The following is a 15,059-nucleotide window of genomic DNA, read 5'->3' as shown; positions in this document are numbered from 1 at the left end:
AACATTCTCACTGTATCCACTGCTTCAGGGAAGAACACATTTCTCAGAAGTGTGTTCTCTGCCAGCAAGTCAAGCCCAGGTCTCGGAAGGACAGGGAGCTGAGACAAAAACTTATCTTGATGGAGGCAGCTCTTCAGCCTCTGCTGGACCCGTGCCAGGAGTCACCCAGATGGCACAAATCTTCCCCATAGCCCTGGATATTTAGGGACTATGGGTCAAAGAAAACAGCCGCAGACCCCTCACGTAAAACTTGTAAAAAGAGAGCCCCGAGCCAGCCAAAAAAGATTGCTGTCATGCTCAATATCTGTCGGCACCGAGACAGTTCAAACACGGTACCCATAGCTCATGAGGGTCAGAAGCGACAGGTACTGTTGATGCGTCTAAAGGCCTGATGGGCATAGGCACTGAGCCAACGGTCCGGTAGATAAGGACAAAGACAGAGACCATCCACCGCTAAGAAGATGCTGCCAGTACGAGCAGCACCATCGGCACTGTCAACAGTGAGCCACCTAGCCTTGGAGCACTCGACATGGCCAAAATCCCCTATTCCCTCCAGACCAACTCACCAACAATTGCCATTGGCACTGGTTTGGTCAGCACCACAAGGGTTCTGGCACTCAAGAACTCACGGTATCCGATATACTAGAGTCTCCCTTGATCGGTGCTGGGGCTCCAGTACAGAGTCTTCTCCAGACATGGGAATCTTCACCGGCAGTGTGTCATGCACCTCTCTACTCTCTAGTGGTGACTCAGATACTGAGCTGGAGGAGGTAGTCTCTGACCACTCCTTATACTCTCCTTATGGTGCCCGATATCAACCTGGGGCTCCCCAGTATTCTCCTGCTCCTCAGCCACCATGATATGGCCAGCCCTGGGCACCACCACCAGGCACTATCACACTGCCCTAGTGGCCCTACTGGGATCCATGGGCAGCATATAGACTTCACATCTCCGAGGCATCCAGCGTGTAACTCACTGTGAGCCCTTGAGACTCTCCCCCTCAACCATGACATTCAGAACCACCGAACATCTGGAGGAGATCATAGAAGAACCAGAGGGCAGATTCGAGGACCAACATCTATTCTTCCCAAGACAAGACAGGGATGGCCCCTCCACCATCCTTAGCTGATGATTTCAGGCTATTTCAGGATTTGGCTAAAAGGGTAGCAGACACACTGCAGATACCTCTAGAAGAGGTAAAAAGATATCCAAGAGCTTATGATGAGTATCTTGCACTCCTGCTCCTCCTCTAGAATAGTCCTCCCAATCAACAAGGCCCTTCTGGATCCAGCCAAGACTATTTGGCAAACGCCTGGCATCGGTCATGTAAATGGGCCAATAAAAAAAATACTACATCCCGGCCCGGGATACAGAGTTGTTTTTTCTCATCCTTCCCCAGTTCAATTGGTGTGGATGCTGTAAACTCCCAGAGTCACCAATACAAAGTGAGATCCACCTCTTATGATAGAGATTGGAAACGCTTTGACCTCTTTGGGGTGGGGGGGAAAGGCCTATTCCTCTGTTACATTGCAATTTAGAGTTGCAAACTATCAAGCTTTAACTGCAAACTTATTGATCAGCTTCCCGGAGTACGAAACTTGCTAGTGGCCAGTCTCCCCTCTACTTTGGAGTTCTTGTTAAGGACTCTGCGGGAGGGAAGGAACCGAGTGGGGTTTGCCAGCATGCACTGGTTAGCCTTGTGCGGGCGGGGGAAGGGCACGAGGAGGGAACAGAGCATGTGTGAGCTGAATGGACACTGCTATCAAAGTTTTCTGATCAGCAGCGCAGGGACACAAGCACACCTACAATGGAGCACTCAGAGAGAGACATCTCAAAGAGCCATCATTACTGCATAAGGCAAGTAACTTCCTCTTGTTAAAGTTAGTTGTTGGCCTTTCAGTTGTTATAGCATAATCGCTGATCTGTCACTTTTTGGGAGGCAAAGATTAACAGACTTCTCTTGTAAATGAAGCTGATATTGAAAGGATTGTATGTTTGTTCTTTGTACAATGCCTAGAACAATGGGATCTTAGTCCACGGCTGGGGTTCTGAGGCACTACAGTAATACATATATTTAATAATAAAAAGCTGCTGAAAGGCATGGAACAGAGACCTAAATTATAATCCCAGTTATGTTTTGAGAAAGAGGTGGCATCTAAAATCTCATCATTTGCCTTTTCACAGATTTGAAATTAGAGCCTAAAGTTTTATAGTACCAAAAAAAAGTGTTCATGTAAATACTTCAGAATTTCAAAAAATTTAAATTCCCTCCCACAGTAACCTCCACTGAGTTTTTTTCTTTAAAAAAAAGACAACCCAGTCCCAGATTTTTCACAGCCTTGATTTCTATTCTGTTGATAAAGGTATTCTTCATCAACACATCAGTTTGTTAGGGTACTTAACATATAGAAATCTGAGATTTATATTGCTTTAGTAATCTTTTTGTTCTATACTCAATAAGCAATATATAAATTCAACAGCATACATCCAGAGTATATTTCCATTACAGAACCAAAAAAGGGGCATAATTAAGATTGGGTGGGCACTGTAAGCCAGCTGAGATGAATAATGAATGATGGATCATCTGACATGCAAACTGGATGTATTCTTTAATTGCCTATTTTCAGATTTTAATTTTTGAAGATAAAGTGTAGAGTTTTTGTAAGACAAGGTAGGTTTTTGGAGGTGTTAGCTGTAAATCTCTGAAACACACTTTCAACCTTTTTGACCAAATTTGATAAAATTGGATATATTAGACCTGTATGTGTGTTCAGTGTTATGGCATTCTTTGCACTATTAGCTATTTCTGAGAAACGAATTAACTGGAAGATGGAGAACCTTTAAGTCTAGATTAGAATAGCAATTATAGCTTTAGAATTGATGATCATGATCTCATGTACTATTTGCTCTTGTTCTAGCTAAATAATTCCTCTACAGACGAGTCAGAAAGCTCAGGTGATGAAGAGAAGCAGGAGGTAACATCAAATTTCAAGGAGGAATCTAAGATAAGGGACCTCTGTCAAACTACCCAGAAGCCATCTAAAAATGAAACTCCAAGTAAAGGGTGAGATAAATGATGTGGGAGGTCTGGTTTATAAATTGATAAGAACTTCCAGACAAACATATTTGTAAGCCTTTGTTTAATATGAATATAAAAATTATTTCCTTCAGTGAAATTAAAATTCCCTTATGTACTGTCTGATCTGTTTTTCTAGGGAATGTCCTACCTCGACAAGTACAGAAGAAGAAGCTATTCAGGGCATGCTTTCTATGGCAGGATTGCACTATACCACATGTTTACCAGGTCATATACAAAGCACAGACTGCACAGATAAAAGAACCTCTCATCAGGAACACAGAAGTTACCCCAGAAGTAAGCATAAGGACAGGCAGCCATCCCAGAGTCATAAAACAGAATGTGGTAGGTACTTACGTTAACTATCATTGCCACGCTATGTTACACTAGGGCTAAGATTTTCAAAAATAAGTGCCTAAAATTAGGTTCCTAGTTCCATAGTGAAGTTCTTAAACAAGTCTGGCATACTTTCCAGAAGTCAGAGAGATAAGTGTGCTCAACACTTCTGTAAGCCAGGCCAAATCTATTTAGGAGCCTAACTTTAACGAGGCCTTAGCTGTCAACCCAAAAGTTTCTTCAGCACCTTTTGGCGTTACAGGAGTTAAACCGGTACGGATGGACGAACTGAAAGCTGTAATTCCCTCCAGGGGAAAAAGCTGAAAGCAATAGTTCATAAGATCTCTCTAACTGTTGCTTTCATGGTATATGCCTCACTAGATAAACCTTAGATTCTCAGTCTGCTTGATGGCTTCTAATACTGTCTCTCTAAAAAGCACATATGGATTTGTTCCTGGAATGCAGATGTAAAGGCTAGACAGTTAATGGCTGTAGCCTTATTCTCATAGGGAGATCAGTTTGGTAAACCTTAGAAAATGTTATAGCTGAAAAGCAGCTGATAAAGGAAACTTTTACCTTTTGGTGAAATGAAAAAGGAAAAATCACAGTCTATTACAGGAACGGGGAAATCATTTTGTAGTCCACAATATTCAGATACCTACAAAAATAGTTCGGAAAAGGAGAAAGTCCTGCAGAGTTGGAATAGAAGATCTGTTCAGAGAAAAATACTCTATCCAAGCTTATCTCCATACACACAAGCACAGTGTGACTAGATGTGGCCTCTGCAAGGGTGTAGCTCATCGGGTGACACCAAAAGTTTTATCTATAGAAATGAACTATGCTGGAGAAATGAGTCCTAGACATAATATAGAAAGGGATATATAATAGAATTGAAGAGGGTCCCAAAGATACAGAATAGCATCAGAAGTTTAAAAACAAAGCAATAATGTAAGCAATAATAGAGGCATGCAATTCAGCAGAGCTAGGAATTGGAGATTTCTCAATACTGCATCTGACGAAGTGAGTATTCACCCATGAAAGCTTTATGCTCCAATACGTCTGTTAGGCTATAAGGTGCCACAGGACTCTTTGTCGCTCAATACTTTTTGTGGCCATGAGTGCGTGGAGGTAGGTGGGGAGGAATCTGTGCTGATACTGGACCAAGGTACCAAGAAAATTTAAATTACACAGGGAGACTTTTTGTATTCTCTCTAGTATCAGCAAATTCTCTCAACATCAATAGATCTAAAAGAAACATGTGCCTATTCCAAACCTCCACATGAAATTCCTCCATTTTTCTCATAACAATTTGTATTTCCAATACAAATTCTTATGGTTAAGATTATTGACCTGTCCCATAATCTTCACAGATGTCTTAGTGGTCCAATAGCAGCTCTTTGAGAGAAGAGAATCCATACCATTCTTTCTTAAATTGTTTATCAGGACTTAGACGACAATAACACTACAATTCAGTTCTTTCAAGTATGACTTCCTGATAAACCACAAAAAACATCTGCAGCCAGCAAGATCATGACTCACCTAGGTGTCCAGATAGTTACAAAGAGAGATCATTTATTGTGTAGGTGAAGCAATCAAAGATTACGGCTATACTTAGACTGTTTCAGCAGAAACCAGAAGTCACAATTTTCACCTTGTGAGATCCCTTGGGATGCTTGGATCTTGTATTGATTCTTATCTGGACAAGATAACATAAAGCTGCTACAGACCTTTACACTGTCCATTCTTTGGACATCAGCCAGTCTGGGAAAAAGTAGATGGTTCCAAAATACCAGCTTATCACTCAGGAAGAACCAAACACTACTTACCATAGACAGACTTCTGGGAGCCTACATTAGTAAAATGGTTCAGGGGTTATACTTTCAGGAGATGTCAAAAAACTGACTAGAGTTCAGGCCATTTTGACTAGGTCTGTAAGAGTTTTAGGAAGAGATGTCTTAAACTTATTCTGAGAATGATAGACGCCACCACTGTAATAACATGCATCATTTCCCAAGGAAGAAAGAAATTCAGTTGCCCTTTATCTAAAAAGCAGTCCACCATCTGTCATGGGAAAAGAGAAAATTTGTTCTTGAAAACTCATCACGTGAAAGGGAAAAGAGAGATCAGCACTGCCTGCCTATGATACAAGAATTAGACCAAGTGGAATGAAGTCTCAGCCAAAGACTTGTTACCATGATGATTCACCAATTCAGAGTCAAATCACCGATTCTTCTTTGAGAGGCCTCTGCATAATCCCACATTTGGGATACAGCAGCCATGTGCAGCTCAGAAGGTGGAACCTAACTAGCACTGCCCATCTCACGCACCCCTCTTTGCTTGGCTCTTACCTGTTCATGAGCATTCTAGGGTGTGTCTGTAAAAGGAGGCATAGTACTCCAATTACCTCTGCTCCTTCCACCTGCCAGAAATGACAAAGAATAGCTCTGGAGAAGATAATCCCAGATGTCTTAAACAGTGCTTTAGTTGTTAATTAGTTTCTTAGGTAGCCTATTTTTATTAAAGTTAAGGTTTTTAGTCCTCTCAGAAATTGACCCAGCAGTCTCCTCCTTTTCTACCCATCTCCCATTTAACCAAAGTTACACACAATATCTAAGTGAAAAAGGCTTTAATTACCTTAAAACTGTACTGACCAAGAAGGCTGTGATTCTCCAGCCTGATGTAGGTTAAGTTCTTCTATTCTGCTCCCAGCCCACCTTGGTTTTCTCAGCTAAGCCCTATCCCCTCATCGAAACCTTACTGAATTGCTGTCCTGGGACGCTCTTGGGTATGAGGTTTACAAATCAGCATTGTTGTCAGCTTTCATTTTCCTTCATATGGGCATTTAGATTGTAACATTGTAGAGTAGGGTCTATTTTGTGTCTTGCAGTCATAGAAATATAGGGCTGGAAGGGATCTTGAGAAGTCAAGTCCTGCACCCTGTGCTGTGACAGGGCAAATTAAAGTAAGCCACCATCCCTGAGAAGCCACCATCCCTTGTCCAACCTGTTTTTAAAAATCTCCAGTGATGGGAATTCCACAACCTCCCTTGGAAGCCTATTCCAGAGCTTAACTACTCTTTTATAGTTAGAAAGTTTTTCCTAATATTTAACCTAAATCTCCCTTACTGCAGATTAAGCCTGTTACTACTTGTTCTACTTTCAGTGGACATGAAGAACAATTGATCACTGTCTTTTTTATAACAGCCCTTAACATGTTTGAAGGTTACTAGGTTCCCCATAGTCGTCTTTCTTAAGAATAAAAATGCCCTGTTTTTAACCTTTCTTCATAAGTCAAGTTTTCTAAACTTCATCATTTTTGTTGCTCTCCTGTGGACTCTCTCTCCAGTTTGTCCCCATTTTTCCAGAAGTGTGGCACCCAGAATTGGGCACAGTACTCCAGCTGAAACTATCCAGCCAAAGCATACCAGCACTTTAATAAAAACAAACAAACAAAAAAAACCAGTGGTGAATGTGAGTTGCAGAAGGCTTGCACCTTTTGTGGACTGTCTTACAAGGATGCAGAAAAGTCAAGAAACAGATATTAAGGAAGCATCCACCAGGCATATTTTGATGGTACTTAGACAGTACTATGGCAATGAGGGCAGCTGTTTTCAACATCAGTACTTTCAGATCCACATGGCCGTATTTATCAGACTATCATATTGAGGGTCAGCAGAAATTTGGGCAATTTGATGTGCCAAATAGGTATGGAGGGGAAGTGAGAAATCTGACATTTCTGATGTGTGAGATCTGTGGTAACAGACCCTTGTATTATGAGAATAGTTTGTCTAAGATCTTTCACAATACTTTTTCTATTTCATCTCAATTGTAGGTTTCAAGTTTTTCAGTCACAATTAAGAATTTCAGTGTTTCAACTTCCTAAATTTCTTTTTAGGTAAGCACACGAGGGAAGAGGAAAGAAGCATGGGGACTTCAATATGGGCAAGACAGCTAAATGCAGCTTCCAGGGTTACCCCTCAGGTAAGACAACATTTTAACCCTTGTTATAGAACAAGGAGTATGCAGCGGTCAACAAAAAACAAAACCAGTAAACTTGATGAAGGTATCTCCCTACTGCCCGTCTGGTAACTAAATAACTTTGGAGCTGGTAATTGATGACTATCTGTATCATATTTTATCTGAGCTGTTCTGCCTCTTTGGATGTTTTAGGAAACCTAAGTATATTATAAAATTATTATAAAGACACTAGGTATCTTAAGAAAAAAGGTGAATTTACTGTTCACGAAAGGTTCCAGATTGATGATCCACAGACATGAAGTCTTACTTCAGACGGAGTAAGTTCTAGCTTTCCCATATTGCCCAGTCAAACTTTATTTGGACACTTCACCACCTCTTTCTTTACCCTCTAGTCATACTGCCATACAAAGCTGTCAATTGTGTGGTGGTTTTTGAGATGTGGACACTTGCCCATAGAAACTGGACTAAGGCAGCTCAACTCATTTCACATAGGCCACCAGACAGTCAGTAGTTGGTGTCATCTTTGAGTTCTTAATCTGGGCTGGATTCAAGTCAGAGGCCAGAAGATGAACGACTCTAAATCCTGTTACCAATTCCTCTGAGCCTCCCAGTTTTTCCTGGCATCTTAAATGCTGTCCATTTTACCTCTATAGCTTGTGTTCACTAGAAATGTTAGTAATACCTCAAGTTACAGGATCCTGATACTATTTAGTAACTATATTTTAATTGCTTGGTAATTTAGTATTCTAGAGGAATATGTAATTACATGGTAAGGCTTATGGTTTTATACTTCCTAATTTAGAACTGTCTGTGTCTTAACTACTGAATATTCAAGACAAAGTGCCAATTTAAATATTCACTGATTGTGATATTGTTCCTTATAGTTAGGAACTGTCTGTGAAATCAAGGACATTGTGTTCACACTTTGGTCCCTGCAAAATAATGAAAGTGGAAAAAGTGGGTTATATATTTTTGTGTGTTCCTTACTTCCCTGTATCTGTATTAGCAACAGTTAAACAGTTTACCACAATTTTAGTGACTTTCATAACTGCATGTGAAAAAAGTTACACAGAAATATCATGTTGTTATAACTTGAGTTTTTGAATGGGCATATACTGTAGAGAAAAGGACAGGATGCTAAAACAGACCAGCTTTATTCCTGTTAGAACTGTATCTTCATTCAGAAATATTTAATTTGTCCAGCAGTACAATGAGAAGAATTAAAAGGTGTTTGCATTCAGAAATTATAAGTCCTCATGTGTGATTGATTTCCCCCCCCCCACCCCCCTTCTGCTCCAGGATACAAGTAAAGCTCAGAAATATATTAAGAAGGAGGGTGCATCAGAAGCTAGTCATAAGGTTCAGGAGAATAGAAATTTTACACACAGCAATGGCTTGAGCTTCCAACATGGCAAGTGCACGCGGGACTCGACCCTGATCCAAGGGGAGTGTCGGTTGAGTGACGGCAGCCTCAGCCCTGATAGGCCATATGGTGAGACATCCTTGTCTATACCCCTTCACCCAACCAAGAGGCCGGCGTCAAATCCACCCCCTATCAGCAACCAGGCCACAAAAGGTAACATTGTCTTCTTCTGTCCTTTTTCCCTCCAGAAAACCTGGTTTCCTATTTTTGATTATCTAGAAGCTTAAGAAAAACTTGTCTGAAACATAAGCAGCAAAAAGTGAAGACCTAGACTTTGACAAAAACCCAACATAAGCATCACCTTGCAGTCAAATTTTGGCATGGGGTAGTTGTATAGGGGAAAAAGAGAGATTTAATGGGGTTATGCCCAATTTGAGCTTTCCCTAGTTAGTGCTGACAACTTCTGCAAATTTATCAGCTATGAAGTAATGATATCTAGTTTAGATTAAGCATCTGGGCTTTTTTCTTCTTTCTGAGATGAGATACTCAAAGTATGAGGCTTTAAAGGTGATGGTCTTAACTAGTTATCTCCTTAGCTGTGTAATTTAGTTGAGTACAAATCTGAGGGAAGGGCACAATTCAGAGAGCAGAGATTAGTGGGTTTTCCTATTTAAATTAGGAAAATCTGGAAGTATATAATCAAATTCTCTATTATAATGCTGACTGTAGCTTAGGAAAAGTAACTCTGAATTTCACGTGTCCATTATGCCCACTGCTTTGGTCCAAAACAATTGGACAGAGATGAACTGCGATGTAGAAAAGTCAGACTACAGGAGAGAATCTGCTTTCCATTTAGGTTTATCTGTTTTACAAAATCGGTTCTAAAAATAGACTGATATACTGGTTTCAATTTTCCAGGCAAGCGTCCAAAGAAAGGAATGGCAACTGCCAAACAGCGCCTTGGGAAGATCCTTAAGCTGAACCGAAATGGCCATGCACGCTTCTTTGTTTGATGTAGCTGCTACTACTGCTGCTGCTGCTGTCTTTCCTTCACAGCCAGTATTGAGGGCAGCAGAGCCTGGAGCTTCTGCTGTTCCTCTGCCCGAAGCAGACTTGCATGTACCATGTAGAACACTGCCTAATGAACAAAAAAACCAATGCTGCATTTTCACTGTGCCACACCCGCTCAGCAATAACCATTTGGGAATGGGGAAATCTTCAGAGAGACAATGGACTGGGAAACAGTCTCTCATCAGGGCTTGAATATCACTTTGTTGCTGGTAGTGTCTGAGCTAATTCATGAGGGGGAGATGATAAAGGTGGTTATCCATAATTTATTTCTGACAGATTTTTACAACTTTTAAATTCATTTTTAACTATTTATTTGGAAGACTTTTTTGTGGGGGTTATTAATTTAGATTTAAGAATGTGAAGGTTTTTAATTGTTCTTGATAATGTATGTTTGGTGCAGTGGAGAGCCACATTAATGGTGATTAGTCTGGACTCCTAAATTTGATATTCAGGTTATAGTCTTAAACAGGGATGTGATGCATTATTAATTATTTTTAAATTAAGTCATATGAAATCATATTTTATATTTTTTTCTGCTCTTTATAAGCTATTGGTTGGGCTTTTGTTGCCCTGTAAGGTGCATGCGCTCTGCCAATTTAGTTCCCTTAGCCTCTCCCCATTCTGTACACATTGCTGACTCACCAAAGTGGAAAAGCAAAGACTCTTCTGTCTACAAGGAGAGCATGATTATTCAAGTTCAGTAGCTAACGTCTTAAAAAGCACCCCTCCCTCAAATTGGGGTTTATGCTCTTCCTTCTGACATGGTTGGTGTTCGGTCCAGGCCATGTGATTTTTCTCTCTTAAGGAAAAAATAAAATTGCTTTGAGAAGTTTTGTTATATACAACTTAGTTTAAATGTTAGTACAGAGGAGAGCAACTTTTATATTTTCCTGGGGGATGGGAGAGAGTGCAATATAATGGGTTAAGTTTCATATTTCAGAATAATTGTGTTGGTTGAAGAAAAAATTCTTAAAATATAAATTGCAGAATTAAGATTTGGGCAGATGACTTCCTGTGGTGGGTGGAGGGAGCACTAAAACCAGTGATAATCATTAGTGTACTTCAAAAATGTATTTTACTGAGGAACTAAGGAGGCAGCTGAACATGTGCTGCTTGCAAGGCTGCACATGAGCCACTTTCAGTCTTAACAGGTGCATATGTAAGTGTTGAGTTTAGTAGCTAGCTGATCTCAGAATGATCATTTGTGCCATGCTTTACATAGAGCTGATAGTAAATGCCAATTCTGAATTACCTGTAAATAATGTTGATTTTAAATTTGTATTTTTCTGTAATATAAAATTAAATATTTAACTTTTCAGGGTGGGCGGAGAGGGGAACAACTTTACTTGATTCTGTAAAAAGGGCATTTTGCAGGGTCCAGCCAAAAGTAAAACATTGATGTGCTAGGGGATACCATCCTGTATAGTGAGAGTGAAAAGGCTTGGCTTAGCTATCCAATTTATTGATTTGTCTTAACTTCACTCAGTTTGCCTGTCCTCCATATTCTGTCCTGGATAGCTTCTTCCTGCTGTGCTTAAAAACAAATTCAACTTTACCTTCCTGATTTACATGTAGCTATATCCGTGTATACAGTTAGATTAAAGATCAGAACTAGCTAGGTGAGGGCCAGCCCATTTCTGGATGAGAAAATATCAAAATATAACATGGGTATGCATTGGGCAAATAGCATTCATGATTTTTCTTTTTCCAGAACTTGCAAATTGTTTTTCTCTTCGTCCCTGCCCAGCTTTTGATTTGAAAGTAGTGTAGACATCAGAGTTAATTGATTTTGCTACCCATAGCCAAAAACACGTTGGATGACAGGGAGCAGTTACTCTACAGGTTTCAAAAGTGACCAGAAATAATAATGTTCTCAGGCAAGAAATTTTCCAGTCAGTAATGATGAGAGGAAAAAATACTTTCAACATTCAGTATGAAATTTTAATTCTATTTTCTGATATATTCTCATGGAAATATTTGATAAATATGTAGCATGTTATCAATACTGGTTTAAATTTATAAGAAAAAAGCTCACCTCTGATCTGTTTCTGTCTGCTCAAGGGAAACCAGGTCATACCTGCTAGGCTTTGAGTAACTGGGTCAGTTCTGGCAAACCAAACCAAACTGCTTTTCTCTTACTGGCTATCTTTTTTTTTAAATATTAATTAAGACAACAGAAGTATTTCACAAGGGACATCAAGCAGAATTGGAGGGGAGTAAAGACTGTTTTTTTAATGTAGATTCTGAGAACACTACTCACTGAAACAGAAATATGTCATAATGGAATCTGGAATTAAGGAGGTTTGGAATATGGAACATACACAATGCTGCTTTCCCTGTGACTTGTCTGCAGCAGGTCTCTCTTCTAAGCCTCCTCATTAGCAAAGTATATAGCTATCATCTTACTAGTAGAAAAAGTACTTGGCTGGACCCATATATGTTTAATGGTTATTTCTAGTTTTCTTTCTTTTTCCCTTCTCTCCCACTTTTTCAAGGTGGCTCTCCATTGTAGTGAGTGTACTAATGTCTCTTCATAGGCTGTCAACAGGCAGAGGTTCATTTCCATTTTCTCCTGATTTCCATGCTTCCAGCAGAAGTCTTTAAGAGACTAAAACTTGATTTGGGGTGAGAGGGAACCTCAGTCAATCAGTTTAAAAGAAATTGTCTTGATAATTGATAACAAATGAGTCTCCTTTTGGTAGCTTGATGAAGAGGATGTGCTGATCTCACTTGTTCATGTATTTGTATGTTGGGATGTTATTATATTCTTGGAAGAAAACACTGTTGCACCAAGCTTTTTGTAGATGGACTGATCCTGGTGCTATAGAGGTGGAGAGAAAACCTGTCTTTTCTCACATTTCACTTTTTGGGGGGAGGGGGTAGATGGATAGGAGCACTGCTATGGGGCTGCCGAGGGACTGAGCCCTCCTATGGGAACTCATTTTCAAGGAGGATATTTAAAGGGGGGAAAAAAGACATGAAGAATATGGACTTTAAGATAAAATTACTGTACTTATTTTTTAAACTTTCTGTTGCTAGAAGGAAAAATTATATGAAATGAAACACTTGGGGGTTGCTCTTCTCCAGGTACTCAAGTTCTTATAATTTTTAAAAAGAAAAATGTGAAAATGGAAAGACCACCTAGAAATTATATCAAGGACTCTTCCAGCAACTTTCCCCTTTCTTCCTGTACTATACTTGCTAATAAAGCCTGGCTACAAAGTAGCCCTTAATGACCTCTGAGGTAGATTACCTATGCAACCTATAATATTCTACATGAAATAATTCTTGAAGAAATCATTTCAAAAGGGTTTGATGTTAAGAATGAACAATTATTACTTTCTGGCCACATTTTAAGCTGAAGTACCTGTATTAATTTTAATAGAGAGAAGAGAGCACAGTGTCATGGCCATCCTTTAAAAAGCTTCAGCTTTCCCAAGCTGTGTTCTATGGCACAGGCTGCTTTCATTCACCAGGGCATGAAGTCCTACATTTTGAAACCTTTGCAGGAGTTTAACCCAGGGCTGAGTTATTATCTGACTGACCCTTGGTTGGTAATTGTAGGGACTGAGCAAGGCTGAGGCTAGAACCAAACCATAGCTAGTGACCCCCTCTAGCCTCCATGCCACCAAAAATCTTAGTGTCTTTTTAAAGCTCTTTTATATAATACTTCCAGACCATTAAAGGCTGTCCATGGCCCTGGGACTAAGCAAACCTAGAGCCGCTTTATTTTGCAGAAGAAATAGAAATGAAACCAAGGCCTTACTGTTTGTGGTTAAACTGGATTAAAAAGCTGCAACATCCATTTTTCAAAACAAAACAAAACAAAAAAAACACCACAAAACCATTTCTGGTTGCAAAACAAATGGTGAATCATGCAGGGGGTGGGAAATATGAATAGCACTGATTAGGAAATGCATGTGCTTCTTCATAAGCTGCATTTCCTTTTGGAAAAGGACTTTTTTCTACTTTTAATAAAAAAATTAAGCCATAACAGTTTCATTCTGTGGGACGGGAGTGAAAGGGATCACTTTAAGAGATTATATTAATATGAATTATCACTTCTGCTGGGATATGTCTAATTTTGTCAGTGCTTTGGCAGTTATTTCTTTTTTTAAAATCCATGAAATTTGAAAAAGGGGATAGTTCTTGGCTATATTTACTAGTTTTGTAGTAAGGTTTTGCTGGCCCATTTCTTTCCCTCTCCCTTTTCTACTCTGTCTAATTTCTATCCTTTTTTGAACATCTGTGGAAAATATTGGCTTGTCTGCCTGAATAGGGGTCTCCGTGTGCATGCGTTGGGTGTGTGTGTGTGTGTGTGTGTGTGGGTGTGTCTTTTTACAGAAACGCACTACAGTGTTGAGTATTTGGCTGGGAAAGGGGATGCTGCAGCTTTAAGAGCATTTTTTCAATTCATAACAGTATTTCCCATCCTCTTTTGCCTGCAGGCAGGGAAAATGTATGTACAGTATTTATTTTCGTTTCAATTTTACTTTAAATTTGTAAGTTTCTATAAGTAGCTCACATTGGTTATTCTAGGGGAGGACAAGTGGCTTGTTTAAATTTGTATTTGATATTCATAGTTTCCAGTTTCTGTACTTTAAAATATTGAAATTAAAAAGTTGTACTTATGTTTTGATTTTAGCAATCTGTAGTGTTTAATTTCTACAGGTTTTTGTTCACTTGCTTAAAAGTGTAAATACAGAAAGTTGTAAAAAAAAGTCTTATGAGGAAAAAAAGCTTAATTCTGTTTCTAGGTCTGATTTTTGTGGCCGTTATTTGACTCTTGATTTTGATGAAGATGTACTTGAGAGATGTGGGGAGTGCAGTACATTTTCTTACTATTTTAAAGTGTAAGTTTGCTTTCTATCAAAACAGTCTCTGGGAGCTGAATGCATTTTGTGAGGATGTATACTGTCTTTTTTTGACACATAAATGTAAAAAGAAATGGTTGAGACTTCCAGGGGTCCATTACTTAGTAAACTTCAAGAAATTGATCCAATTTGGAAACATTTTAATGCCGAAAGAAATTATTTTTTCCTTTTCTTCTTGCCTCTTTTTTTCATATTCTTTCTTTTTGGTCAAGTTTGCCTTATGTTCCTGATGTCTCTGGCTTTTCTGGGAGCAGCTCTTCCTGTCGGTGACTGACGAGGTACTGTTTATGGTAGAAGTTTCTAGCACTCACTCACCCCCTCTTTTTATTTTTTTCTTTACCAACATTGCCTCATTTCCTTTT

The 15,059-nt window shown here is 39.4% G+C and overlaps 1 protein-coding gene across 1 annotated transcript in view; it reads left to right on the top strand.

Moving 5' to 3' along the window:
- Positions 1-14,771, top strand: part of KDM7A (lysine demethylase 7A) — a 98,529-nt gene extending 83,758 nt beyond the window's left edge. The window contains exons 16-20 of the mRNA XM_065581954.1: positions 2,919-3,064; positions 3,216-3,421; positions 7,307-7,392; positions 8,689-8,965; positions 9,671-14,771. Of these exons, the coding sequence (XP_065438026.1) occupies positions 2,919-3,064; positions 3,216-3,421; positions 7,307-7,392; positions 8,689-8,965; positions 9,671-9,765 (810 nt within the window). The 3' untranslated portion in view covers positions 9,766-14,771. The remainder of the gene's footprint in view (positions 1-2,918; positions 3,065-3,215; positions 3,422-7,306; positions 7,393-8,688; positions 8,966-9,670) is intronic.
- The last annotated feature ends 288 nt before the right edge of the window (positions 14,772-15,059 follow it).

Source organism: Chrysemys picta, chromosome 1, assembly GCF_011386835.1.
Source record: "Chrysemys picta bellii isolate R12L10 chromosome 1, ASM1138683v2, whole genome shotgun sequence".
Taxonomy (NCBI): domain Eukaryota; kingdom Metazoa; phylum Chordata; order Testudines; family Emydidae; genus Chrysemys; species Chrysemys picta.
Note: the sequence above shows the minus strand (reverse complement) of the source record. Positions and strands in the feature narration are given on the sequence as shown.